Raw genomic sequence first — 27,631 nt, forward strand, 5'->3', positions numbered from 1 at the left:
ACATGTATACATATATACATATATACATACATACATATATGATCCAGGTTACGATGTAGGATAATGTTAAATATTACAGTCGTGAATAGGGAAAGTGGTCTCTGTCTCTGTTTCTCTCTCTCTCTCTCTCTCTTTCTTTCTCTCTCTCTCTCTCTTTTCTCCCTCTCTCTCTCTCTCTCTCCGTTCATTTATCGTTAGAGAGATATCGTCGAGAAAGACAGAGATAAATATAGAGGCGTTAAAAACTATGATCTTTCGATGGATAGGTCCAGGTTACGACGTAGGAGACTGCGAAATATTACGATCGCAAATAGGGAAAGTGTTTGGTCTGTCTCTCTTTCTCTTTCCCTATATTTCTATATCTATCTCTCTCCCCCCTCTCTCTCTCTCTTTTTCTTCTATACATACGATATAGCTCCTTTCGCATTTTGTATGGTAGAACAGAGAAAGTAAAGTTACCCATCTGTTGTGTATTGGTAGGCTTTCTTCATCCGAAACTGTTCTCTCTCACTTTCCTTTTCTTTTAAAGATAAACATTATGTTTCTCTGTGATCGTGTTCACGCGTAACTACTCGCATGCGTATATATTTCTTTTTATTTATTTATTTATTTATTTATTTATCTATTCAGTTTCTCCTGTTTTTTAATATCGTCGCATATCTTCTTCCATTTCAAAATTTTTTCATAACTTATACGAATAAGTATCAATTCGCTTTTTTTAATTAATTAATCAAGACTCCTTTTCCTTTTTTCTTTTCTTTTTTCCTCCGTGCATTTCTTCCTGTGACTGGTTGCAACTTATTAGTTACTTTGTCTTGTTTTTATTCATTATTTTTTTATAAGATCATCATAGATCGTCACAGATATATAATTACATTTTGTAATTAATTCCGTCGATCGAGTACCGATTCACAAGGTAAGTTTCTTTCGGAATAATTAACAACGTCGATCGAATCTCGTATTAACCAAGTAAGATGATATTTGGGATGATTTTTCTTTCTTTCGTTTTTCTTTTCTTCGATTTTTTATTATTTTTTGTTTTGATTATTTCATTTCTTCTCTCTCTCTCTCTCTCTCTCTCTCTCTCTCTCTCACTCTCTCTCTTTCGTTTACTTTTGTCTTGAATCATTCATCAAAATTTATAATCGTCGTAGTTCTGTTTTCTTTTTAAGATATACTGTTTGTAGATCAATGATTCATTATATGCGTCCATCTATGAGCAATCATTTCAAACTAGTGAAATCGATCTAATAATCGCGAAAGAACAAAGACGTCAGTCACTTTTATATCCAATACAATTTTTTCCTTTTGGATTTTGAATAAACAAGAACATTTATACATGCTCCGTCGAAGCGTTTCTACTGGAGACATAACAATTTTTCATCGATTTTAAAAATCGATTGCTCTTTTTTTCCAAGTTCTTTAGAATGACTTCTCTTTTTTTCCTGTTTTGTTCTTTTTTTTTTGTATTATTTTTTTCAGTTCTAGCTAGCCTGTAAATTGTAACCTTTTTTACTGTCTAATAACTTACTGTCCTTGTTTTTTACTACAGATCAACGATCAATTATCTCGCCGATCTATGGAAATTTCCACAAAAGAGTAGATACGATTTCATCAGTATATCTGTTTTAAATATTTTTATTTCCATACTTTTTTCTTTTTTATCCACTTTTACCGGAATATTTTATAAAGCTTCTTAATGGATATCGTTTTCCTTCTGCTATATTCGTTTCTCTGTCATCAAGAATCTTGATCTTTAAAAATAAATTATTCATTTTATATCTTTTCCGTGTCTATACAAAAAATATATATATATGTATATAGATCTCAAATATATATATATATATTTTTTTTTTAATTAAATATATAATTCATATATATATATATATAGATTTATTTATAAATGTATATATATATATATATATTTATATACATATGTATACGTGTATATAAGGTCGAGAAAGAAGGACTTTCACTCTTCTTTCGAGATTCTTCCTCTTTTTATTTATTTTTCAACTCGTTGAGAGAGACTTTCGTTCGAATGAACGAAAGCGAACGCGTCTTTCCTGTCCATTGGGTCTCTCTCTCTTTTTCTGTGTTTCTCTCCCTGTCTCTCCTTGTCTGTCTGTCTATCTGTCTGTCTCTGTCTGCAAATCATATATTTATATTTTTGATGAATGCTCCTTGAATGAAAGTTAAAGATATAATGGACAATAAATTTAAACGATATCGAAAATCGGCAAAAACACGCTCCGAGATTCAGCACGATGTTTATCATGAACGTTTTAATTATATAAACTACTTTTTTCTTCTTTTTTTTTTCTGATTAGAAAATAAAAAGGAAGCAAAAAGATCAATCTATAAATCCAAAATTTATTGAACGAGTAAGTATTGAGGTATGGATAAATCTTTTTTTTTCTTCTCTTTCTTTTTTTTTTTTTTTCTTTGAAAAAGTTAAACCAATAATTAATTAAAATCGTTGGAACGATGCAAGGACAATAGTTTTTTAAATATTTAATAAATAATTACGTGAATGTAAATTAATTAAAAAATAAATATATATATATATATACATATGTTATTATTACAATAATGTAAAAATGTTAAATCAGATTAATAGCTACTGACAAACAAATCAATTGAATAATTAAATTTGATAATTTATCAAGTAATAAATAAATAAATATTATAAATAAATATATATATATTTAATTAACAATTATATTAAAAAATTAACATTAAAATATGTATGTTAATATTTTATTAATTATATTGTATATATATAATATAATTAATAAAAATATAGATATATATATATATATATTTAATCAACGAAATGAAATAAAGAAAAAAGAAACAAAAATTTGCCAATCTGAATATTCTAAAAATTTTAACGTAAACTCGTTCAAAAAATTATACAACATTCGAATTTCTTTTTCGCGACAGAGAATCGTATATTTATAGAAAAAAATGCGTTTTCTTTAGAAAATCACTGCGTTCTTCGTATAATCGAATAACAATAATTCACCTTCACAAACGTCATTTATTTTTCTTGCGCTCGTAAAAATTCCTCGATCACAAACTATATCTAACAATTAAAAAAAAAAAAAAAAAGTTGTTCGGACTTGTATTGCTCTTTTAATGGATAACGTTGTTTTTATTTCCTTCTCTTCTTTTTTTTTTCCTTTTCTTTTTTTCATTTTCTCAACTTGGTTATATAATCTACATTCGACGTATAAATGTACGTACACGTATGTAGATATATATATATATATATATATATATATATATATATATTTATACAAAAATATTCAGAACGAAGTTACACCATTTCAAGGGTTTAAAACTGTAGAGAATTTTTTCTCAAGGTCATTTCTTTCAAAGAGATTTCAAGGTTCATATATATATATATATATATATATATATATATATATATATATTTTTAATGAGATCATACAGTTCTTTTTCTTTTTCTTTTTTTCCACGAATCGATTGCATCATACCATATTGATTAAATAAAAAATATCAATTCGGTGAAATATGGTCGAACAACGGATCATTTCGATAATTATTTGGAATTATTTTCAAGCGAATCATTTTGAAATAATGCAAATTCATTATTGCACTATAAAAAAATAAATATCTACGATCGTGAATATCTAGAGTCGATCATCAACGATTCGTACGTCTTTTTTTCCTGTAATTTTTTTTTCTGATTCTAATCTTGAGAGAAAAAAAAAGAAGTTTAAGGGTAGAATTTTTTTTACAATTATCAGGCAATTAACAAACAGTCGTTTAAAAGTTATTTCTAACAAGCTAATCATTTCTTTGACGTCATTACGCGAATACATTTTCACGTATATCATAATAAAGATTGAGTTGAAAAAAAAAAAAGAAAGACAAAAATGATTCCGTTGAAATATAAAAATAACAATGAAGAAAAGAAAAAAGGAAAGAAAAAGAAGAGAAATGCATTGGCATTTCTCGTAGTATTCGTGAAAAAGAGTAAAAATATTAGCGACTTTTATCTTCTTTTTCTTTCTATTTTTTTTTTTTTCTTTCTAATATCTTATCAAACACGAGATATAACACGTTTTAATGGCATGACATAGCAGACATATATATATATATATACTTACACGTGTATACGTAAAATAAGTATTAACATACAAATGTAACAATATAACGATGTAACGCGTTCAATGATATTCAGTAATCGTACGTATGAAAATATTCACTTGATAGAAAGAAAGAAAGAAAGAACAAAAAAAAAAAAGAAAAAGATGATAAAAAAAAAAAATGAAAGAAGAAAGAATGGAAGAAGTAATTTGTAAACAATGACTTTTGAAGCGAAAGATTAATTAATGTCACAATTAGTAATTATAATCCGTGACCTGGTATTGAAACATCGTCGATGAAAATAAAGATATTAGTATATATTTGAAAGCATAATTAAATTTGCGTTTATGCGATCAATTCTTAAGATAATTATTAACGAAGACGAAAACGACGACGACGACGACGACGACGATGACGAAGATGACGATGACTGTCTCTTGTTAAAATAAATTAAAAAGATCGAGCAAACTTTTTCTTTTACTCCTCCTTTCCTTTTTTACTTCGTTTTTTTTTATTCGTTCTCTCTTTCTCCTCAGTTTATCACTGATTCATAATTTCATCGACATTTTTATATAACGAACTTGCTATTTCGTTTTCTACTATTCAAATATAACGTAGCCGCACAGTGAATTTCCATGAATAACTTAATCGACATTTCATTCGTGATAAAACAAATTCTGTATATTTCCACTTCGTTTGTAATATGTATATATATATATATTTATATTTATATATATATATATATATATATATATTTATATTTATACGTATGTACGTATATATGTACGTATGCACGTATGTATATACACGTACATTATAAACATTTATACGGCGATCCACATAAAATTTGATAAAATTATTTCTATATATGACCTTGAAATTCGTCACGAAAATTGAATCATTCTTTTCTTTTTTTTTTTGTTTTTGTCTTTTATTCTGTTCTTTCTTTCGTTCTATTTTTTTTCTATTCTTTTTCTTTGATATCAAAATAAATATGATTTCTGTTTTATATGATCAATTAAATGGGTCTTTCATTAAGAGTTTTTCATCGTATTTAACAATTTAGTAATTTGATTCCACTTATTCAGAAATTATTAATTTGGATTTTTCGTAAACGATTGATATCTTCAATTTGTAAATTATTTAATAATCCTTTCTTTTACGTTAATAAAATAATTATCAATGAATTATGTCTCTCGTTGATTATGCAATGAAAAAATATGCAAGAATCGTGTATAAACGGTTTGTAATATTGCACTTTCTTAAATCTTCCTTTTTTTTTATTCCTAGTTTGGTTCTTACGTGGGCGAAATTTTTAGAAATTTGCTTTCCAATTAATCATAGAATCGATCTTATGGAGTTACGTGAGGTTGCTTGAAAAGAATTAAAAAAAAAGAAGTAGAAGAAAAAAAGTCCTGAGGAAAAAAATAAAGGACAAAAAAAAGGGATAAAGAGAAACTAAATTAATGCGTTTTAGTGTCAATATCTGTGTGGGTGTGTGTGTGTGTGTGTGATAAATTAAGAGGAAAGTAATTCGCAACGTTATAAATGAATCACCAGTGACATGCATACATATATACATTATACGTAGATACATAAATACATACATAAATACATACATATATACATACATACATATGCATAAGCTAACGTAGGATATGAAGAAGGTATACACATATATAAAAAGAATATTTAGATCTCCATAAAATATTACACATTTATACATTCTTTTTTTCTTTTCCTTTTTTTTTCTTTTTTTTTTTTTTTTTTATACATGATTTTCTCGTGTACCAGAAACAATTTCTTCGAAATAATTGTATAAAGAGTATTATTAGACGAATTTTAATAGTAAACGATAATAACGGGAATATTTAACTCCTATTGTTTAATGTCATTAAAAAAAAAAATTATATAAGCTCGAAAACATTTGTAAGAAGGGAAATAAAAGAACATTTTCTTAACGTAAAATACTGAATAATACTGATCGTATGACCCGTTTTCTTTTTTTTTTTTTATTACCGAATTATTTGTCTATTATTGATCGTTAAAAGAATTATTTAAAACGATATAATAAATATATAGTAAATATAATTCTTCACGAGAGTTATAGTAATTATATAATAAAATCGATGGTCAACATTCGATGGTTAAATATCGATTATCTAATTAATAATCGTTACTTAACAAATTTGTTAATTAATTAATATCGTTAGCTCGTGTTAGACGAATGAAAATTTCGATCGAGATTGAGTAAACGATGTTCCCGTCGTTTTCCTTCTTCTTCTTCTTCTTCTTCTTCTTCATCTTCTTCTTCTTCTTGTTCGTGTTGTTGTTCATGTCGTTGATCATCATTTTGATCAAATCTAGAAGGTATCCTTTCGTTAAAACGAAACGGATTATTGACAAGTTGTCCATTGCCTTGCGGATAAGACGGTAATGCTTCTAATATCCTTGGTGGATTTTTTTTCATATTAGTTACGAACGAACCATAAGTTCTATTTGTTGGATTATCATCGATAGTCCAAGCGTGTCGAGTTGAATGACCATGAACGGGTCTAGGATGTTGACTGGGTTTGTAAACATTTGATTCGCTGATCACCGGTGCACTACTTTGCAAGTTCAATGCATTCAATTGAAGATAGTTGTTATTAATGGGAAGTGTTGTATCCTCCGAACCACCGGATTTACTTAAACGATTTCCTATTTCTGAAAAAAGAAGAAGAAAATGATTAAGAAAATGAAGAAAAAAATGATGAAAAAAATGATGAAGAAAATGATTAAGAAAATGAAGAAAAAAATGATGAAGAAAATGAAGAAAAAAATTATTAAGAAAATGATGAAAAAAACGAAGAAAAAAATGATTAAGAAAGTGAAGAAAAAAGATGATTAAGAAAATGAAGACAAAAATGATGAAGAAAATGATTAAGAAAATGAAGAAAAAAATGATGAAGAAAATGAAGAAAAAAGATGATTAAGAAAATGAAGAGAAAAAAATAATTAAGAAAATGAAGAAAAAAATTATTAAGAAAATGATGAAAAAAACGAAGAAAAAAATGATTAAGAAAGTGAAGAAAAAAGATGATTAAGAAAATGAAGAAAAAAATGATGAAGAAAATGAAGAAAAAAATGATTAAGAAAATGAAGAGAAAAAAATAATTAAGAAAATGAAGAAAAAAATTATTAAGAAAATGATGAAAAAAACGAAGAAAAAAATGATTAAGAAAATGAAGAAAAAAGATGATTAAGAAAATGAAGAAAAAAGATGATTAAGAAAATGAAGAAAAAAATTATTAAGAAAATGATGAAAAAAACGAAGAAAAAAATGATTAAGAAAGTGAAGAAAAAAGATGATTAAGAAAATGAAGAAAAAAATGATGAAGAAAATGAAGAAAAAAATGATTAAGAAAATGAAGAGAAAAAAATAATTAAGAAAATGAAGAAAAAAATTATTAAGAAAATGATGAAAAAAACGAAGAAAAAAATGATTAAGAAAGTGAAGAAAAAAGATGATTAAGAAAATGAAGAAAAAAGATGATTAAGAAAATGAAGAAAAAAATGATTAAGAAAATGAAGAGAAAAAAATAATTAAGAAAATGAAGAAAAAAATTATTAAGAAAATGATGAAAAAAACGAAGAAAAAAATGATTAAGAAAATGAAGAAAAAAGATGATTAAGAAAATGAAGAAAAAAGATGATTAAGAAAATGAAGAAAAAAATAAAGAAAATGAAGAATATGTTGTTAGTTTCCGCGTTTCATATACTGGATTAAACATTAGTTCTTACAACTACGGGAGAGATAATGCGAGTCGATCGTGAAAGCGTTTTGCTTGCTTGGTTGCTTGCTTGCTTGCTTCAGTTTCTTATATTTCATATTCATTTCTACTTTCGTTTCTCCACAAGTGTTTAACAAACGATCCTTTCGCTTAGCGTTACTCGTGATACATTGAACGAACAAAGGCGATCAACATTTACTTATTTACTTATTTATTTATTTATTTAATTATTTATATTCGATCGGAGAAAGGAAAAAAATGGAGAAATAAAGAAAAAAAAGCATCGAGAAATTTCTTACGTCAAAAATCGATAAGAGAAATAATAGTAACAATAAAACAATAAAATAGTAATAGTAATAATAAATAACAAGATAATTTACAAATTACAGCAATTAATGAAGAATAATAAAAAGAAATTAATAACAATAATGTTACCTATTATAAGATAATAATTCAATTACCATTAATACTAATAATAACAATAACAATAATAATAATAATAATCCTACCAAATGTTTTTGCCTCTTTGACACGTGCCAACAGCGTATCGATCCTGTTTCTACGAAAATATGTGTCAGCAATGTCGAGTTTCTTGGTCGTATCCTTTTTTTTATTTTTATCATCATTCGTCTCCTCCGTCGAAATCTCGTTAGTTGACATTAAATTCGTTGTTTTAAAATCCTCTTTCCCGTTGTTACCGCTATTGTTGTTACTGTTATTATTGTTGTTAAGATCTGCCTTCGATGTCGTTCCTGGTATCGTTACGGTGTTCACCATACCATCTCGTAATTGCACGAACGTTGGCGGTAACGTTATGTAACTAGACGCATCCGGAAATCTCCATCGATTTAATTCCTCAGACCAAGTTGCCGATGCTCTTACCGATCCTACGTCGCGGAGTGGACAACCTGGTCGTAAATGTGGTATCATTGCATCGCACAATTGTGACGTAAGTAATTCACGTCGTAAGAGATCACGACGTTCAGCGTCCCAGGATGCTTGGAGATCGGCAGCTTCCGCTTCGAGTTGACGTACTCTTTTTGCCATTCTTTTTAATGCATCCTCGGTAGATCTAATATTAGAAACGATAATTTTCTTTTATTCAATATTACGATTATCGTTCCGTCACAATATTCTAATCTGTATTTTCTATTTGTAAATACGTATCTCTATATTCTAACGTCTATCTTGTAAAGAAAAGGAAGGAAAAAAGGGAAAGATCAAAATCGATTTACCGATTCAATTGCAATTGCAATCGTGTAGACAATGATCGATTTATTTCGGAGATTTATTTCCTTTCCTTTCTTTTCTTTTCTTTTCTTTTCTTTTATTTATTCCTTTTTCTTTTTTTGTATTATCTTTTATATTTTTCTATACTCTATACTAAATTTATTATCACAGATTTAAAGGAAAGATCTATGTCTTATTTTTATCTCTTTATTTATCTCTTTAATTATTTCTTCATTTTCTTTCGCATTATATTTATTCGAATTCCTAAATCACATTAATTTACGATCGGGAAGTGTTTGTTTGTTTCCTGAAGAATATTTTACATATATTAAGCTAGATCCGGTTAGTTTCTAAAGATAACTCTACGTATTTTACTGATCGAACAAATTGGATAGATATAAAAATCAAAAAAAAAAAAAAAAAAAAAATATTGAAAAATATCTTCAATCTGTAATTCTATTTGAAAACGAATAAATTTGTCGTTTTAAATATAACCTTTCGTAATTCTGAAAAATTAGTTATTCCATAAATTAATCATACATCAATACGAATTAATTAATCAATTAATTATTAAATATAACGTCGTTTTTTACAGTGTTGAGAAATTCGTAGACATTATAAAAATAAAAAGAAACATCATATGATATGATCATCGATAATATTGATATCTCAAGTTTTGATACCCAAAAATACTCTACTAATTCTAACATAAATAAAGAAATAATTAATTAAATAAATAAATAAATAAATAAATAAATAAATAAAGTACTGCGTTACCTCAGTTGACCGTAAACTTGGAAGACACCGCCATCTTGACTGCTAGCTTCTAAAACACCAGCAAGAGCTTGCAATCTCTTTCTTCTCTTTTCCCTTCGTTTTCTTAACTCGTTATTGTCAAGTGCCTCCCCACCGATCGTAAGTTTCTCCAATCTCCTTAATACTTCTTGTTTCGCAGCTTCTCTCTTCTTCCTTCGTTTTTCTTCTCGTTCCCTATCCAATTCATCGATAACAGGTTCACCCTCGTGCAATGTAGTCTTACCGTTATCATTCTCGTATCGCGATCTCAATATATCGAGCTCCTCTCGCAACTTTTTAGCAGACAAATTCGAATTCTCACATTCCTTTCTCAATCTCTCGACTTCCTCGTTATATTCCCTTTCCGTAACGTCGATTTCTAATTCAAGGTCCTTCGAATCGTTTATCTTATCGTTCGATTCCAACAATTTGCGAAGCCTCTGTAACTCCAATTGATATTGCCTCAACAAAGCATCTTTAGGATCCTCGTTGACGATCGGTTTGTTTTTTATGCAACGTGCTCTTGCGGCATATCGAAGTGTACTCAATGTCTCTTCGGCATCGATGTCGCTTGGACTGATGCATGCTATCATAAGTGTCCTTGCATTGCCACCAAGACTATCCCTCAGTAACCTGGTCAATTTACTATCCCTATGATCGCACCGTTCCCCCGTATTGACCAGAACAAAACAAAACAAAACAAAAAAAAAACAAGAGAAAAAGAAAAATATATATATATATATGTATCTATATGTATACGTATATAAAATATCGTAAAGAAAATTCCATATGTACGTCGTAACATGAAATTAAATAGAAATACTTTATACCTATATGGTACATGTCGACCATTGCCAGCAGCCAATGCACTAATGACGTTTCCAAGAGCGGATAAGCTCAAATTAATACTAGCGGCTTCCTTCAAACGATCCCCAGTAGCCCCGGTTCTCGTTTGTCTCTCCGAACCAGCCAAATCGACCAAATGAAGTCTTCCTCTTCTAATGGCGTTACTACCACCCTTGTCGTTATCGTTGATAGCTATTGCCTCGAGTGCAAGCGTCAAAACCGCGTGACTCCTCGAGCTTGCTGCGTTCATCTTCGTAGCGGCTGCTGCCCTTTTTTTATCACCTTGCTCGATCAAACGTGCACATTCGGCAGCGTTCTTTACCGTGACCTCGCGCAAACCACCAGCTACGTAAGTCCCTCTGGTTGTATCTTCCTTCAGCATCAACAACGTCTCACCAGTACCTTCCTTCAATAGATCTCGCAAACGTTCGTTATAAATCTCGAGATAGCTAAGTAATGCCAAATAACGTGTCTCCGTGCTCGAAGTTGAAGTTGCCTCGAACAAATGTTCCAATGTACGTTCGATGAAACCTCGCATAGTGTAAGACTTTCCGCAACCTGTTTGCCCATAAGCAAAGACTGTACCATTGTAACCATGAAGTACAGCTTCCACGATGACCGATCCAACGTCCTCGTAAACCAATTCCGTACTTGAATCTGAACCAAATGCTGCGTCGAACTGATACACCTTCCCACCCGTCAAATTCCCATTCGCAGATGGATTCTCCAATGTACAACATTTTGACAAACTGTCGATCGTCACGACGTTCTACGAATTAATCATTGAAATGATATTTCTTGTCATTTATCGTTTAATAAATAACGTCTAAATGGCGAATGGATCTTATGGATTCTTTTGTTTCTTTTTCTTTTTTTTTTTTTACTATTAGAAAAAATGAAAATATATTTTGTAATTGTAAAGAGAGTAAAGCGTGAGATCTAAAGGATATAATAATCTGAATTATTTTATATATCCTTTGTCAAGATAGAAATTATGAAAAATTCGTTATTCAATGAATAGATCGATCTTGGGCAAGATTTGTTTAATTTTCAAACGTGTTACCGACGGTCGATATTGCAAATTATCATTGTTTAAAACATTATTTTTGTAATACCTTTTTTAAGATTGATAATACTAAAGATATATTTCTTTTGTGTATGTGTATGTGTGCGTATGGAAGGATGGATGCGCGTGTGTGTATGTGTGTGTGCGTGAATTTGTGTATAATAAATATAAAATCTAACGTAAATATCAATTTGTGCAAAATCGATTCGGTATTAAATATTTTACCGACGGTCGGTGTTGCAGATTTCTAATATGAAACTGTACTGCTTTGTATCACAAAAAATATTTCACTTTTAATTTTTCTTTCTCAAAGATTAATAAAAAAAGAAAAAGTTATAATGTAATATAAAAATTTAATCATCTTTTTATTTACAAAAATTGTATAAAAAAAAAAAGAAAAAAAAATATTAGAAATAAATAGATCAATTTCTTACTGACAAATGAAATTGTTTTCTTTTTCGAATATATAAATCAAAAAAAAAAAAAAAAAAAAGTAGAAAAGGAATAGTAATATGCATTAATTATGTACGTTCACCTAATCAAGAAATTAACACATTCGTTATTCATCTTTACTAGTAATAACGTCAAACAATTTCAATTTCTTGATTAATGCTTGCAATATCCTTAATGTGTCGTCTAAACGTAATACCTTATCAAGAAGAATTTTAAATATAGGTCAAGGTTCGAGCACGTAACTTGAAAGATATATATCTATTGATCCGTATTCATGCACTTATGCGAAAGAACTACATAAATCGATTGACTTTACTTGATTAACGATGGTACATATGTACATATGTATGTATATATAAGTGAATCAAATGCTTGTAAACAATACATTTACCGAGTGTATATAAGTATACACACAGATATAGCCACATACATACTTTTTACTATGTAATTACGATCTCCATATAAAATTCTTTAGAAACGCACCTGCATATGTAATTAAATAAATAAATAAATAAATACGTAAATATGTGATAAAAAATATTCCTATGAATGATTATAAACGTACATTAGAATTTATAATTTTTTAAATATATATCTGCACTATGATACACAAATGAAATTACTTTAGAAACGCACAAACACATTTCCTAGTGCACATCGTACTCTTGCTTATCGATGGAACAAAGTGTATGTCGAATCGATATTTCAAACGAGATAGTTTTCAAGTTATTTTTGCAACGTGATGCACGTGACGACTAGAAAATATCTACATATTTTTACATATACATACGTATACGTACTTGCATACATACAAAAAGAGATACGATGAAAGATACAAGATATCCTTTTTGCAAACTTATAAAATTTCGATTATAAAAAATATGATAATAGAAAAAATAAGAAAAGAAACATAGAAAACCGATAGTAAAAAGAATAATAATAATAATAATAATAATAATAATAATAATAATAATAATAATAATAATAATAATAATAACAATAATAATAATACAAATGAAAAGCTTTTTCGTTGAATTTTTTTCATTAAAATATTTAAAGAAAACAAAAATACATACACATCTATCTACATATATATATATATATATATATATCTATATATATATATATATGTATGTACGTATGTATGTATGCAAGAGAACGTCATATTCAGCAATGAGCAAACGTTCCTTGTTTTGGTACGGTCGCTAAGTTACAATGCGTTCGATATTATAACGATGAAGGTTTGAGAAACATACAAAAGGATAAACAAAATTAGAGAAACATGCATGCATGCCATGTTGATATATTATATTTTATGTATTGTATCTATATGTATAGATGTGTAAGGTCGTAATTCTAAGTGGCATAAGTGCATCATCAATCAAATAAATGTTTTTTATCCATGCTCTACTGCTCTATTGACCGATATTTTTGTTCTTATTTTTCTGTTTTTTCTTTTCTTTTCTTTTTTTTTTTTTTTTTTTTTTTTTGTTGACTGTTGTTGACCCTTGACTCTCACGTTGACGTACCCGACACCCCTGTTGCTTTTCTCGACTGCACATAGGCCGACATCTTACGGCCACTTTTACCGACTCGCTCATCTAAAAGAAAAAAGAAAAACTAAATGAAAATTCATTATATATAATATATATATATATATATACATATATTTTTTGTAATGTATAAACTGATTTTTTCGGACCTGTATAGTTTTAATAGATTTGTGTAAATTTTTTATTGTATTTTTTTTCTATGATTACTTATATATTTATATATTTTTTTGTTTCTCAATAAATTTCAGCATAAGTATGTGTATATGTATTTTTTGTTTTTTTATTTTTGTTTATATATATATATATATATATATATATAATTATTAAAATTCTTTTTTTTTCCTATGATTTATGAATTTCTTTATCCAAACCGTTTTATATATATATATATATATATATATATATATATATATTTAGTAAAATTTAATAAATATCTATATGTATATATATGTGTGTTATATAATTGTTTTTATATAATTATTTATATATACTTTATTCTTTTATTATTTATATATATATATATATATATATTTGTTATAATTTCTAGATTTATATTGGTATAATATTGAATCATTTATGTTAATAATAAGATCGTAAATGAGTTTTGATGTAATAAATGATAAGTTTATCTGAATAGCTAGATACAATAATAAAATCTATAATGAAGTGTTTCTATGTATCTTCATGTTTTACGATCGAATATTAGTACATATATATATATACACATAACTATATACTATGACGAACTTGATATATACATAGATCTGTTATTCACAAGGTCAGAACTATTCGTTAGTCAAATATGTAAAACACATATCATTATAAACGATACGTCGATAATTTTATAAAATAATAATCAATTAAAGAAATATTTATACTATATATATAAAATATATATAGTATTTATCTATTTATTGATCTATTTGTTTATTTATTTATATATACTATCTATATTAAATATAGATAATATATTAAAAACTATATGTATACTATATGTATATACATATATAGTATTATAAATTTTTTACACGAAATAATTTAATTATAATTATATCTAATAATTATCTATCAAATTTTGTATCCAGGTTAAACGTAATAATCTTAATAATAATATGTATCTAATATGAATAGTATGAATCTAAGTAAACACGTAAATAAAAGATAAAGAAAAAGATTTCAGATTAAATAGCATGGTAGCCGACTGACCGAGTATACTCTACACTTTGACCTACTAAAGCAATGTAATCCTGTAACTCCTGCTATAGTTGAGAAGGTCTATATCAAGACCATAATAAATCGCGCAGTTATATTACGTCTTGAAACAAAAGAAACAAAATGAAAAGAAACGAACAAAAATAAAATTAGATTCGTAAAAAAATAAATATTATGAAAATTTTCATATACGCGTAAAAAGAAAAAAAATATATATATATATATATACATATACATATAAATTATCTCATCCATGATTTTTACGATTATTATCACACCTGTTACAGTGATTATCATATTGCGATAAATTTTCGTTTATTTTATTATATTGCATTTATATTATAAATTACTAACCTCGACGACGACGACGACGACAACAAAGATTTCTTATTTCGGGCATGCGACAATTAATACCGTGTAAAAAGAAAAAGAAAATAAAACACTTATCCTTCGCTTAAACGAGTAACAAAATTATATTACGATGCGCATAAGAAAAGAATGTACACGCGAAACGACGTGGGAAGCGGTACTGTCCACACGATTAAACCAATTTCACGACGTACGCGACACCTCGTTTCACTTTTCGCTTTATGCGCGCGCTCGTTCGAAAATACTGGAGAAACGCGCGTTCAATTTATTCGATCACGTGATTGGTCAATCCGACGCAAATCCCCACTCCTCTCACTTCTCTCTATCTCTTTCTCTAACACGAGAATTATCAATAGAACGTGATCTTCTATAGTCCCCTATCTCCTCGTACGGTTTCCTAAGTTTTGTGAATGAAAAAGTAAACGACATGGCTATACCGTACAATTTAAAAAAACCAGAAGAGGTTAAGGAATATCTGAAAAATCTTCATATCGAATATAAATTTGGTTGTTACAGTGAAAAAAATCCAGAAGGTACAAAACACGAATCATTGACGAAGGAGTGATCTAACCTATTACGAACGTGCATTTTCTCTCTAACGATATTCTTTTCTGTCCGTTTTTTTTTTTTTCTTCTTTTTCTCTTATTTCCAGTTTGTCAACTTTTGGGTGATTTTAACGAAACCATCAAGAAGGATTATAAAACGGCAGCGATCGTTTATAAATCAAATTGCGACGAACGTAATTATCCGAGAAGTTGTGCCAAATACGGAGATTATCTTATCGTCGGTAAGTTATGTGACGATTAGATGGCAGCAGTGTGGCTCTACGGTTTCTCGGTCGATAACGAGGGAAGCTTCTTGAAATTTTATTTGTTATCAAAGAAAGAAGAAGGAGAAAGAGAAGAAAAGTTTCGTTTCAAATTTATATATTTCTTCGTTCTTATAGGTAAAGGTTGTAAAACAGATATTAATGAAGCATATAAGTATCATCAAAAAGCTTGCGATTTAAATAATGATAACGGTTGTCTTCATGCCGGTGTTCTTGCCATAACTAATCAACTTGAAGATGATTATTCTAAGCAGATTAATAAAGGAGTAAACATGTTAAAGAAAGCATGTTACCAACTCCATTCGGAGAAAGCCTGTTTCTTTCTCTCAGGTGTTTACATGAATGGAATAGAGAATCACGTAGAGAAGAACTTTAAAGAGGCCTACAAATTATCGCTTAAGTCCTGCGAATATGGAAATCCATATGCTTGTGCAAATGTATCTCAGATGCATCTAAGAGGCGACGGGGTGAAAAAGGATTCTGAATTAGCTAAAATCTTTCAGGAACGAGCTGATCAGCTTGTAAAAGAATTAAAACGCTCTCCCTCGTTAAAGTTCCAACAAGGCATTGAAAACTAGTGACACCATATCTTATATAGTAATATTGCAAAGTCATAATAAAGAACGTTATATTTGTATAGAGTTATAAATGTATTGTTCCTATGTCATTTATACGATCTGATAATATATATATGCATTATTTATTTTGTTATCGGATATTTTATATGTATATTATGTTTCTTAATAATGTTGGTAATACTGGTCAGTAATGTGGCTTTTATAGGTTATGTAAAGGGAAAAAATTTGGATCAAATGAAAGATTGTAATAAAATTATATTGGCTTAAGGATGTAAATGAAATGTTAGAAATAAATAATTAATATGTAGTCATTATTTTCTACATACTATTTTATATTAACTGTGTATATTTTTCGTGCGTATGAATATTAACATTAATTTATTAATATGTATTTCATCTTATAAAATACATAATATTATAATATTATTTGTATAAACATTATATTTCCAGATCTAAAACAATATGGATATAAGAATTTTAAGGACAATATTGCATAGTTGTGAAGATGCAGAGAAGAGTATTGAAAAGACCGAAGAATACAAAGATTTTCTAAATACGGATGCATTTGTACCAAGATCTGATGTTGTATTACGTGCCTTGTCTACATCGTTTTCAAATCTTCTGTGTTACAAAGTCTCCAAGGAAGCTTACCAACGTTATTCTGTTCGTCTTCACGTTATTGTAAGTTTTTCTTCTATTAGTAATTTTATATATACAAAACATATATACAATAGACATATATTTATATATATATATGTATATAAATTGCAGGATACATTGCGTGAATTATGCCGCATAACCGAGAGATTTCAATCCCTGCGTATATTTAGAGATGGAGAAACTACGTTAAAATTTGTAGAGAATTTAATGGACAAATATCTTCCAGATGTTTTAAACGAATGTGCGTCCAGTTACACGTTGACATCTTTAACCGGAGCATTGATGTGTCTTGCAAAATATAATACCCGTTTTATATATTATATCGAAAAAATAATCACTAAACTTTCTTATTTGGATTATACTAATGAAAGTGAAAAGTTATTATGTTATGCCATACATGAAAATGCACATCTTGGACTTAGTTTATCCACAATAGAAAGAATATATTCTTCACAAAGGTATAAACTAATAGAAGAAGTGTTACTAGATAATTTTATGTCGACTTGTCTTAATATAAATACGGAAGCCGATAAGGATGGCATAGAGATCACACATTCGATAAATGAATTACTTGAATTCGCAGTCATATCTCCGTCCATTTTTCAATTAATATGCAGCTTTTTAAAAGAATTGTTTGTACATTTAGAATATGCACCTATGGTTTTAACATTTATACAAGCCACATTGAAGCGTATTATCGCTTATTGTGAAAATAAGGATAAAGATATAATAGATCTTTATCCCAAATACTTGCATTCATGCATTATTTTACTAAGAATAGAACCACATTATCATACATTTAATTCCAAAGCTTATGTATTAGAAAGAATAACAGAATTCTATGAAGAAAATAGCGATGATATTTTGATTTTACTCTCACACTTTCCTGGATGGCTTGCATTTGTTTCGGATAATCTAATCAATTTAATTACATGAACAATTTTAACAGTTCTAATATATATATATGTATGTATGTATATATCTACATATGTATATGTATATATATATATATACATAAATTATATATATATATATAGGCCAAATATAATACATTATTTGAGAATGGCATCATATTTTTTTCTATAGATCTCATTAATTTGTTTTTTTTTTTCAATCTATATTGGTGTCTTAGAAGTTACCGATAGTACCCAAAAATATTTGTATGTAAAACTAGAAAGAATAAAAAAAAAAAAGAGAAAAAATAATATAAAAAATATCAAATTAAATAATAAATCATAATACCATAGAATAAAAGAAAATATTGTGTTTTGTAAATTTAAATATACAGACATACATACGTACTATATTCTTCCATGTCGAATTCATTTGTTGTCGTCAATCTTCTGATTCGAAGGTGGACATAAAAAGATCACACGATGATTTCATGTAAGATGAAAAGATGTTAAAATATATGTATATGTATATATATGTATATTCGAAGAATTTCTATTCTCTTAAAATTAATTTAAAAAAAAAAGAGAGAAAGAAAAATGAGAAAAGTCGTAGACGACAAAGAACAGCTCTTAAAATTTTTATTCTTCACTCGTTGATATTCAATATTTGTCACAACGTCCTAAATTATTTCTTTTAGCATTCGTACATTGATCTTCAATTAACAAAATAATACATCTAAAGAAACCGATTAGAATCCATGTAAAAAGCTTTTTGTTAATGTAAGAAGTAAACGAAAGGAAACGTATGAGAAACAAATTATATTATATATATATATATTATATATATATATTATATATATATATATATATATGGGTGTTATTAAACTTACGCATAATCAATTAAAAAAACTGAAGAATTAACTCGAACGGTATCTAACTTGATTTATCCTTTTTTTTTTCCTTTTTTTTTCTTTTTTTAAATTAATGAATGAATTAATTATTAATGAAACAGAAAACCCGCGGAAAATATAATTCTCGTATTATATCAAAAATAATGACTTTGTCTTTTGAGAACATAAGGAAAAGCTGAGAAATGTTTTTAATGAGAAAATAAAGAACACACGTAATATGTAGGGAACGATTTAACAACGCGCGTCTAAAGAAAAGACAACAACGCGCATGCGCGGTAATATGGCGGCCATCGGCCGAACAGCAGTAGGCGCGCCGCACACGGCTAAATTATGAACGAATATCGAATCTCCGATAGGATAAGAGAAATCGAAAATGTTCGGCGCGGGAAATTTAAATTTCAATTGGTTCGAACTGTAAAATACCTTGCATATCGCAAGTCGATTTAGTAGCCGTATTGGTAGAAACATTTCCTTCGTTTACGTTGCTGCTCTTTTGTCCAACGACTGTAGCGGCTATTATCGACGTGTTTACATTGGAAGGAGATGGATCGATGATGATGGATGGGACCGTTGTAGCAGGAATTGTTGTTGTTGTTGTTGTTGTTGTTGTTGTTAATTGTGAAACAGATGCTGACATGGATTTTGTAGGATTGACGGTGGATGTTTCTCCGTGTTGGGGTAAGGATTTTCGTCTTTTCAAACTTTCACGCTGACGTTGTTCGCTTTGACGTTTCTCGATTTTGCTTTTGTTGTTGTTGTTGTTGTTGTTGTTGTTGTAGTTGTTGTTGTTGTTGTTGCTGTTAGGTCTCTTCGACTGGGACACCTGTCGAAGCCGAAACATGAGTAAAAGAATATTCCCATGACTTTTTTTTTTTTTTTTGACGAGATTCGGCGATAATAATACAGATCGAGTTTATTTTCTTTTCTTTTCTTTTCTTTTTTTTTTTCTTTTGTTTTTTTTTCTTTTTCTCTTTTTTCATTATAATATACGCAGTCATCGAAAGATCGACGGTCGATATAGAAAGTTTTACTTATTCTACTCATACGAAATAATAATTTATATCAAACGAAAAAATTAAAAACAGATGTGTCGTTCTCCTCCTCCTCCTCCTCCTTTTCCTTAAGTATATATACGAAAGTATTTTTTTTTTCATCTAAGATTTAATAATAATCGTCGTAGAAGATTAAGTACTTTTGTAAAATTTAAATCGAAGAGCTTTCACTCTCCTTTTCCTTTTCGCTTTCTTTTTCTCGCTTTTTTTAGATATACTTTTACATCTCTCCTCTCTATATGATCATCGCGAAATAATAATAATAATAATAATAATAATAATAATAATAATAATAATAATAATAATAATAATAATAATAATAATAATAGTATAATAATAGTTATAATAATAATAATAATAATAATAATAATAATAATAACAATAATAATATCAATTAATTAATAAAAAAGAAAAACGCCGTATTAGAAATGCTCTACAAGTTTTCGACAATTGATTTTTGACGACAACTTTCAAATCGGCCATTATATCATAAAGAATATCGGAATATTTATCTTTAGCCATATTAGAAGAAAATAGAAAAAATTTTTTAAATATATATATATATATTTTTTTTTTTTACTTTTTTTTTTGTCGCTATCTCTTCCTATCCCATCTCAAATACAATCCCATATCAACTCGTGCCATTCCCAAAAAAGAAAGGAAAAGAAAAGGATCGATCCATACCACCTCTCTCTTCCGTCACCGATCTTCTCAGTCGAAGAATGAAAATACGACGAGTGTTTGAAAAAGTTAATCCAGATTTGCGAAATCATAGACGATAGAGAAATGTTAGAAAACGGAATGCTCTGTTATCTTATAAAAATTTGTATATTTTCGTCGCGACATCAAAGACGATTTCTTTTTCTTTTGATTTTCTTTTTCTTTTTTTCTTTTTTCTTTTTTTTTTCATTTCTTTTCATACTACTTTTCGTTCGCTCTCTTTTCTCATTGCTTTTCTTTTTACGCATTTTCATCTTCTTCTTTTCCTCTCTTTTCATTTTTCTCTTTGAGTTATACGTTCGCTCATTACGATAGTATTTTTCTTTTTTGCATCCTGTTCTTTTTTTTTTTCTCATTTCTCATTATTATTAATTTTTCATTTCTTTACTTTTACTTTAATTATGATTAATTCTTTTCTCTCTTCCTCTTTCTTTACCTCCTTTCTTTTTTATTTTTCCTTTTCTAATGTTCTCGTTCGATCGTTCTCTCCTTTTATTTTTTCCTCATCGTTTTGTTTTCTTTTTCTTTTTTTTTTTTTCTTTTTTTTTGGATCGGACATACGAAATTAAATTTGATAAGACGAAGGAGTAACACAAATATGCGCTTAATATGAGTTTGTCATATACACAAGTAGACACACACCGATACGTGTATCTTTTTCTACTACCCTCTTCTAATCCGGATATTATACGACATTTACATATGCATGTATACATGCTTACGTATATATATGTATATGAGTGTATACATATATATATAGATTTTATATATATATATAGATTCACATCGCGTATTTCTCGGAGCGTGCGCGCGCGCGTGTACAAATATGGTTTTAGTTTTTTATTGGCTTCATTTGTTAATACTATTATTACTATTACTATTATTATTGTTATTATTATTATTATTATTATTATTATTATTATCATCATCGTCATTATTATTATTATTACTATTATTGTTATTTTTAATATTATTAATTATTTTATCCTTGTAGAATGAAACGATTCGAAAAAACGTGCGAATTATTCTTTTTTCAACTTTGCCCATTTATTCTTTTTTTTTTTTAGTTTTTTAGTAGACCGTAAGCTTATATTTTTTTTTATATTTTCTCTCTCTCTCTCTCTCTCGCGTCTCGTTTAAATTTTTACACGATCTTTCTCTCTGTCTCTTTCCCTTTTTCTTTTTTATATAGAAATAATATTCTATTGAAAATAAACAACGTTTAATGATAACAATTAAACGTCGATCGTATCGATAGCGTGGACGATGTATTATTTATTTTTTATTACATTTTTCTTTTTGTCCTTTAATTTACTTCCGACACTTTAATTTTTATACAATTTTGAAAAAGATTCATGTTCACGTACATGTAACGCGTGTGCGTTTCTAGATTTAAAAAAGAAAAAAAGAAGAGAGAAACTAAAAATAATTTTACCAAAAATAAAGACAGCAAAAGATCCATACGTATAAAATTTCAAAATTTCACCACGTCGCTAACGTGTAATAATAGAATCTTGAGCCCCAGAAAAGTACATATATATACATCTTACTTATGGTACGAATGCCAGTTTAAAACGACTCGTTCCAACGACGATAGAAACGCACTGAGAAATTTGATCACCGTGACTCGACATTCTATTTAAAATTATAAGCATCCAATATGGCGTTTATCGGTGATACGATTCTAACGTGTTAATTATACGCATGCGCATATATCAACGGCTATTCTTAAATAACTGTTTTTTTCTTTCCTTAAAATTTGTAAATTTAGAAATGATTTATATATATATATATATATTTATCTATATACTTTATATATAAAATAACGTGTAATCATTTATTCTTATAAATCGTACGATAAAGAGAAACAAAGAAAAAAATGCAAAAAGTATCGAACGATTTCAAATTTCCCAATACCAATAAAGAATCGATTTCTTTTACTTTGTAAATAAATTGAAAAAATTCTCTTTCTCTTTCCTTTTTGTTTGTTTGTTTTTTTTTTCTTTTTTGTTAACTTCAAAATACATCGTCCTCGATCGCTCGTTTAAATCGAATGCTGTATGATGATGGTAAATTTTTTAAATCCTTTTCCTTCATTTTTTTTTTAATTTTATTCTTTTCTTTTTTTTATTTTTTGGATCATCGTTTCCCTCAACTTTTTTTTTCTATACTTCTTCTTATCTTTTCATTTTCATTTTTATTTTCATTTAGATCACTTGATATTCCACAATATGATATTCGTACGTATAAACACATACACGCACGCACGCGTATAAAGAAAAAGACGAGAAGGTAGATAAAAATTTTTGTTCGCTCATATGCGCAATTTTCTTTTCCCCCCTTTTTTTTGCTCGAAATCCGTGTGTGTCTTCCGTGTATTATATATATATATATATATATATATATATATATATATATATATATATAAAAGAAAAATTAATATGACAAAAGCATGTATATGTAAATCCAAATAAAAAGAGAAATTTATCAAATTAAAGAGGAACAAGTTTATCAGCCTAATCACTTTCTTTGTCAACTTCTGTTTTCTCACTTTTCCTATCGATCTTTTTCCTAACTCTCGAAAGCCTTCTATTTTTTATCTCGATAGATATTTCTCCGTTTTCATTATTTATTTTTTGTAATTATTCCTATTCGTTAACGTTTGAGAAAACAAGAGATGTGAATGACACAGTAGAAAAGAATACAAAAAGAAATAAAAAAAATAAAAAAGAAAGGGAAAGAAAGGAGAAGAAGAAAAAAAAAAGAAAAAAGGGAAGAAAAAGAAAAGAAGAAAATAATAAGAAAATTGAAGATCGATGACTGGGGTTGAACCGAGATGAATTAACCCTTAACGGTCGACACACTTCTTTCTTTTCTTTTTTAGATTTCCGTTCTCTCTTTTTTTTTTCTTCCATTAATATTTACAAGCCTACAAGACAAGAAAGTACTAACTAAGTTTTATAGAAAATATTCGTGATACAATAAAAACGTTCGTTATTATTCTTTTTTTCTTTTTTTTCAATAGCATCAGAGCGATCCAGCGATCACGCGCATAGTGACCCTTTCGATCGTTAAGGGGATAATGAAAAAGATAGGGTGTCAATAATGATGGAGATTGATCGAATAAGAGAAGAAAAAACAAACTAATGAATTATTCGTTTTAAGAGAAATGAACACGACTCTACTCGTAGCCGCATTAAGTGTTATTAACGAACAGAAGAGTTAATCTCAATGGTACTGGTAATGATTGTTACTAATTAATCATCATAATAAGAATAATCTTAATAGTAATTATAATGACAATATAATCGTACCAGCAGCAATAATAATAATAATAATAATAATAATAATAATAATAATAATAATAATAATAATAATAATAATAATAATAATAACTAATAAAAATAATAATTAATAATAATAATAATCATCATCGTAATATATGAATAATAATAATAATAATAATAATAATAATAATAATATTAATAATAACGACGATATGAGTTTGATGACGCATAGAATTAAAGATGAAAATAAAGAATTAACGATAATTAGACAAAGATAATAAGATGATATTCGCCATAACGAGAAAGAGGACGAGTAGGAGGAGTAGGAAAAGGAAAAAGTTTTGGAGGAGGAGGAGGAGGAGGAGGAAAATTGTAATGACAATGAGAACAACAACGACGAAGACGACGAAATGATGATGTCGTTAATGATAATAATAATAATAATAATAATAAGAATTAATTAATAAACGTATTAACGATAGAATTTTCATACTATGGCGAGACACATTATTATAATTTTGATGCGCGAGCCGCAATTTCACGTAAAACGGGGGAGAACTGTACAAGTTGTGTGTGGATTATTATTACTTTTTTTTTTCTTTCTTTCTTTCTTTCTTTCTTTCTTTTTATCTTTCTCACACTTACACACACACGCATACACATACTCGCGCATATACACGTGTACGTTTTTAATTATTTTTTTATTCTCTCAAATTCGACATACAAACTCTCGTACTCACTCTCTCACACACTCGCACTCATACACATACACACACGCTCTCTCTCTCTCTCTCTCTCTCTCTCTCTCATTCGTATTTTATTTATAATATTTTTCTAACACCATGCAAAGTGTGTACGATACCAAATTTTTTAATATCTCTCTCTCTCTCTCTCTCTCTCTCTCTCTCTCTCTCTCTCTCTCTCTCTCACGTTCTCATTCTTCTATTATCACTCTTACTTTTACTTTCATTCTCACTTTCTCTCTCTTTCTCTCTCTCTCTCTCTCTCTCTCTCTCTCTCTCTCTCTCTCTCTCTCTCTCTCTCTCTCTCTCTCTCTCTATCTATCTATCTCTCTCTCTCTTTCTCTCTCTCTTTGCATACTTTTACAAAGCCAAATCGATGATAATAATTTACGTGAATTAATTACGTTTCGCTCGTGTATAATTTTTTTTTTTTTTTTATTAGAATCTTTTTTTCTTTTTTTGTTTGTTGTTATTATTGTTTTTGGCCATGTAGGTATGAAAACCCTACGTAATAATAGCACATGACAATGATATAACAATAGTGAGTTTTTAAGATCTCACTAAATATTATATATAAACGTATATGTGTGGACTTATCGGCAACCCCATTTTTTCCGATACTATGTATGTATATAATATTTTAACCTAGAACCGCCGATTACCAACCGCACAACGCTTGTAAAACAGCAAACGAAACACCGAAGCTATATTCTAACAACCCTTCTTCTTCTTCTTCTTCTTCTTCTTCTCCTATCCTCTTCTTATTCTTATTTTTATTCTTCTCCTTCATCTTCGAAGTCTAAGTTATGCGAATAAAAAGAATAGTTTTCGATAGAGATAACTAATGGTCGTATATAAACTGTATCAATTTTGTGTATGACGAATATTTATTAATTTTCTTTTGCTTTCTTGTATATTACTGTTTTGTTTTTATTTTATATATTAATTAATCAATCAATCAATCAATCAATCAATCAATCAATCAATCAATCAGTCAACTAATCAATCAATCAATCAATCAATCAATCAATCAATCAATCAAGCAGTCAATCAATCAATCAATCAATCAATCAATCAATCAATAAATTAATCAGTTAGTTTATTTATATTTATTTTTTTTTTCTTCCTCCTCCTCCTCCTCCTACTCTTTTCTTCTTTTTTTTACTTCTCCCTCTTTTTTTTTTCTTTTTTTTGTTTTTTACTTCAATAGTTTACTTTTCTTTCACTAGACACAATTCAACATATAGAAAGTTTTATCGCTATTATTTTATTTTATTTTATTTTTTTTTTTTGTTAATTAATTAATTAATTAATATTTATCATTTATAATTATTATTATCTTAAAGCTTGTCTAAGGACTCGCTGCGTGGCAGGAGTATATGTGTGTTTTCTTTTATTTTTGTTTTTTGTTTTGTTTTGTTTAATTTCGTTTCGTTTCGTTTTGTTTCGTTTCGTTTCATTTCATTTCGTTTCGTTTCTTTTCATTTCATTTTAATCGTCCGTTTCACTACTTCTCCTCCATTTCTTTTTTCTTTTTCCTTTTCCTTTTGTTCTTTTTTCTTTCTTAACTTTTTACACTTAATAGCACGTATTCGCCATTAATTTTACGTTATCGATCATTGATATCTTAATTCTCAATAATTATCGATAGCACTTTCTATCGAATAAATAATATATATAAAAAAAAAAAATTTCTTTTCGACAGAGGAAAAAGAAGTCATTCGATGATGACAAATCAAAAAGAATATGATTATGATGCGATTCGTTTGGGAATTTTACAAAATTTACTCGTTTAGATTAAGAAAAAAAAAAAGAAATTGAATTCAATGTTCTGTTCCATGAGATACAAAAAGACAGAGAGAGAGAGAGAGAGAGAGAGAGAGATAGAGAAAATGAATATATGTATTCCATTTAGGATATATGAGCCAGTGATTATGAAAGTGTTAAATATGGTATGAATTAAAAAAAAAATGAAGTAAGAAAAAAAAATTAGTTCATTACGTGAATCGTAAGTATAATTAGATCATGGTCATGCAAATTATGCGATAAACTAATCTTTTTTTCTCTTTATTTTTTTCCTTTATTTTATTTTTTTTTTCTGTTTAATTTTTTACTTAGACCATACACATTTCCATTATCACCGGCTCGTACATACATACATATATGTATATATATATATATATATATATCTTTTTTTATCATTTTTGTATCATTTACATAAAAAAAAAAGCAGCATAATTTTTATCTTACGTACCACAGGCACATTATATATATATATATATATATATATATATATATATATATATATACATATATGTATATGTATGTATTACATATATAAATTGAAAAATGTTCAAAAGAAAAAAAAACGAAAAAGAAAATACAATATTGAGTTCGATACTACATGAATAATAAATTGTTAATAACAAATGCTAATAAAATAACAAGACAGGAGAAACTTCATTCGAAACTTCAATCGAACGTTCATCGTCGAATTATAAGTCTTTCAACAAATTCAAATCTTTTTACAAGTGTTTATAA

General features: G+C 27.9%; 4 protein-coding genes across 12 annotated transcripts in view; 2 read left to right on the top strand and 2 right to left on the bottom strand.

The window, feature by feature from the left end:
• Positions 1 to 5,810: 5,810 nt before the first annotated feature.
• LOC127073103 (osmotic avoidance abnormal protein 3-like) lies at positions 5,811 to 15,636 on the bottom strand. The gene is made up of 6 exons (XM_051014185.1): positions 15,402 to 15,636; positions 13,812 to 13,883; positions 10,748 to 11,532; positions 9,900 to 10,568; positions 8,402 to 8,964; positions 5,811 to 6,825 (listed from the first exon to the last, which is right to left on the bottom strand). Exons 2-6 carry the CDS (start codon positions 13,881 to 13,883, stop codon positions 6,329 to 6,331), a joined length of 2,586 nt encoding a protein of 861 aa, XP_050870142.1. The 5' UTR covers positions 15,402 to 15,636; the 3' UTR covers positions 5,811 to 6,328.
• A 115-nt stretch (positions 15,637 to 15,751) lies between these two features.
• On the top strand, positions 15,752 to 16,883 carry LOC127073113 (cytochrome c oxidase assembly factor 7 homolog). Its single transcript, XM_051014211.1, has 3 exons — positions 15,752 to 15,949; positions 16,070 to 16,204; positions 16,364 to 16,883. The coding sequence occupies exons 1-3, from the start codon at positions 15,844 to 15,846 to the stop codon at positions 16,822 to 16,824; spliced, it is 702 nt and encodes a 233-aa protein (XP_050870168.1). The 5' UTR covers positions 15,752 to 15,843; the 3' UTR covers positions 16,825 to 16,883.
• A 136-nt stretch (positions 16,884 to 17,019) lies between these two features.
• On the top strand, positions 17,020 to 19,144 carry LOC127073109 (uncharacterized). Of its 2 annotated transcripts, XM_051014206.1 has the most exons (3): positions 17,020 to 17,178; positions 17,275 to 17,505; positions 17,596 to 19,144. In XM_051014206.1, the coding sequence occupies exons 2-3, from the start codon at positions 17,287 to 17,289 to the stop codon at positions 18,418 to 18,420; spliced, it is 1,044 nt and encodes a 347-aa protein (XP_050870163.1). In that variant the 5' UTR covers positions 17,020 to 17,178; positions 17,275 to 17,286; the 3' UTR covers positions 18,421 to 19,144. The 2 variants fall into 2 exon arrangements, with proteins under 2 accessions (XP_050870163.1, XP_050870162.1); XM_051014205.1 differs by having other exon boundaries at positions 17,275 to 19,144.
• The window catches only part of LOC127073108 (transcriptional activator protein Pur-beta-A-like), a 30,445-nt gene continuing 21,813 nt past the window's right edge, over positions 19,000 to 27,631 (bottom strand). For all 8 annotated transcript variants that reach the window (XM_051014200.1, XM_051014202.1, XM_051014197.1 and 5 more), the window contains one exon: positions 19,000 to 20,111. In XM_051014200.1, coding sequence (XP_050870157.1) covers positions 19,680 to 20,111 — 432 coding nt within the window. In that variant the 3' untranslated portion in view covers positions 19,000 to 19,679. The remainder of the gene's footprint in view (positions 20,112 to 27,631) is intronic.

The sequence above is a fragment of the Vespula vulgaris genome, chromosome 2, assembly GCF_905475345.1.
Source record: "Vespula vulgaris chromosome 2, iyVesVulg1.1, whole genome shotgun sequence".
NCBI lineage: Eukaryota > Metazoa > Arthropoda > Insecta > Hymenoptera > Vespidae > Vespula > Vespula vulgaris.

Coding starts and splice junctions, on each gene's coding strand:
- LOC127073103 (XM_051014185.1), bottom strand. CDS start 13,883: ATGAGCGAGTCGGTAAAAGTGGCCGTAAGATGTCGGCCTATGTGCAGT. Junction 10,569..10,747: donor GGTCGACATGTACCATATAG/GTATAAAGTATT, acceptor GTGCGATCATAG/GGATAGTAAATTGACCAGGT. Junction 8,965..9,899: donor CAAGTTTACGGTCAACTGAG/GTAACGCAGTAC, acceptor TTCTAATATTAG/ATCTACCGAGGATGCATTAA.
- LOC127073113 (XM_051014211.1), top strand. CDS start 15,844: ATGGCTATACCGTACAATTTAAAAAAACCAGAAGAGGTTAAGGAATAT. Junction 15,950..16,069: donor CAGTGAAAAAAATCCAGAAG/GTACAAAACACG, acceptor TCTTATTTCCAG/TTTGTCAACTTTTGGGTGAT. Junction 16,205..16,363: donor CGGAGATTATCTTATCGTCG/GTAAGTTATGTG, acceptor TCGTTCTTATAG/GTAAAGGTTGTAAAACAGAT.
- LOC127073109 (XM_051014205.1), top strand. CDS start 17,287: ATGGATATAAGAATTTTAAGGACAATATTGCATAGTTGTGAAGATGCA.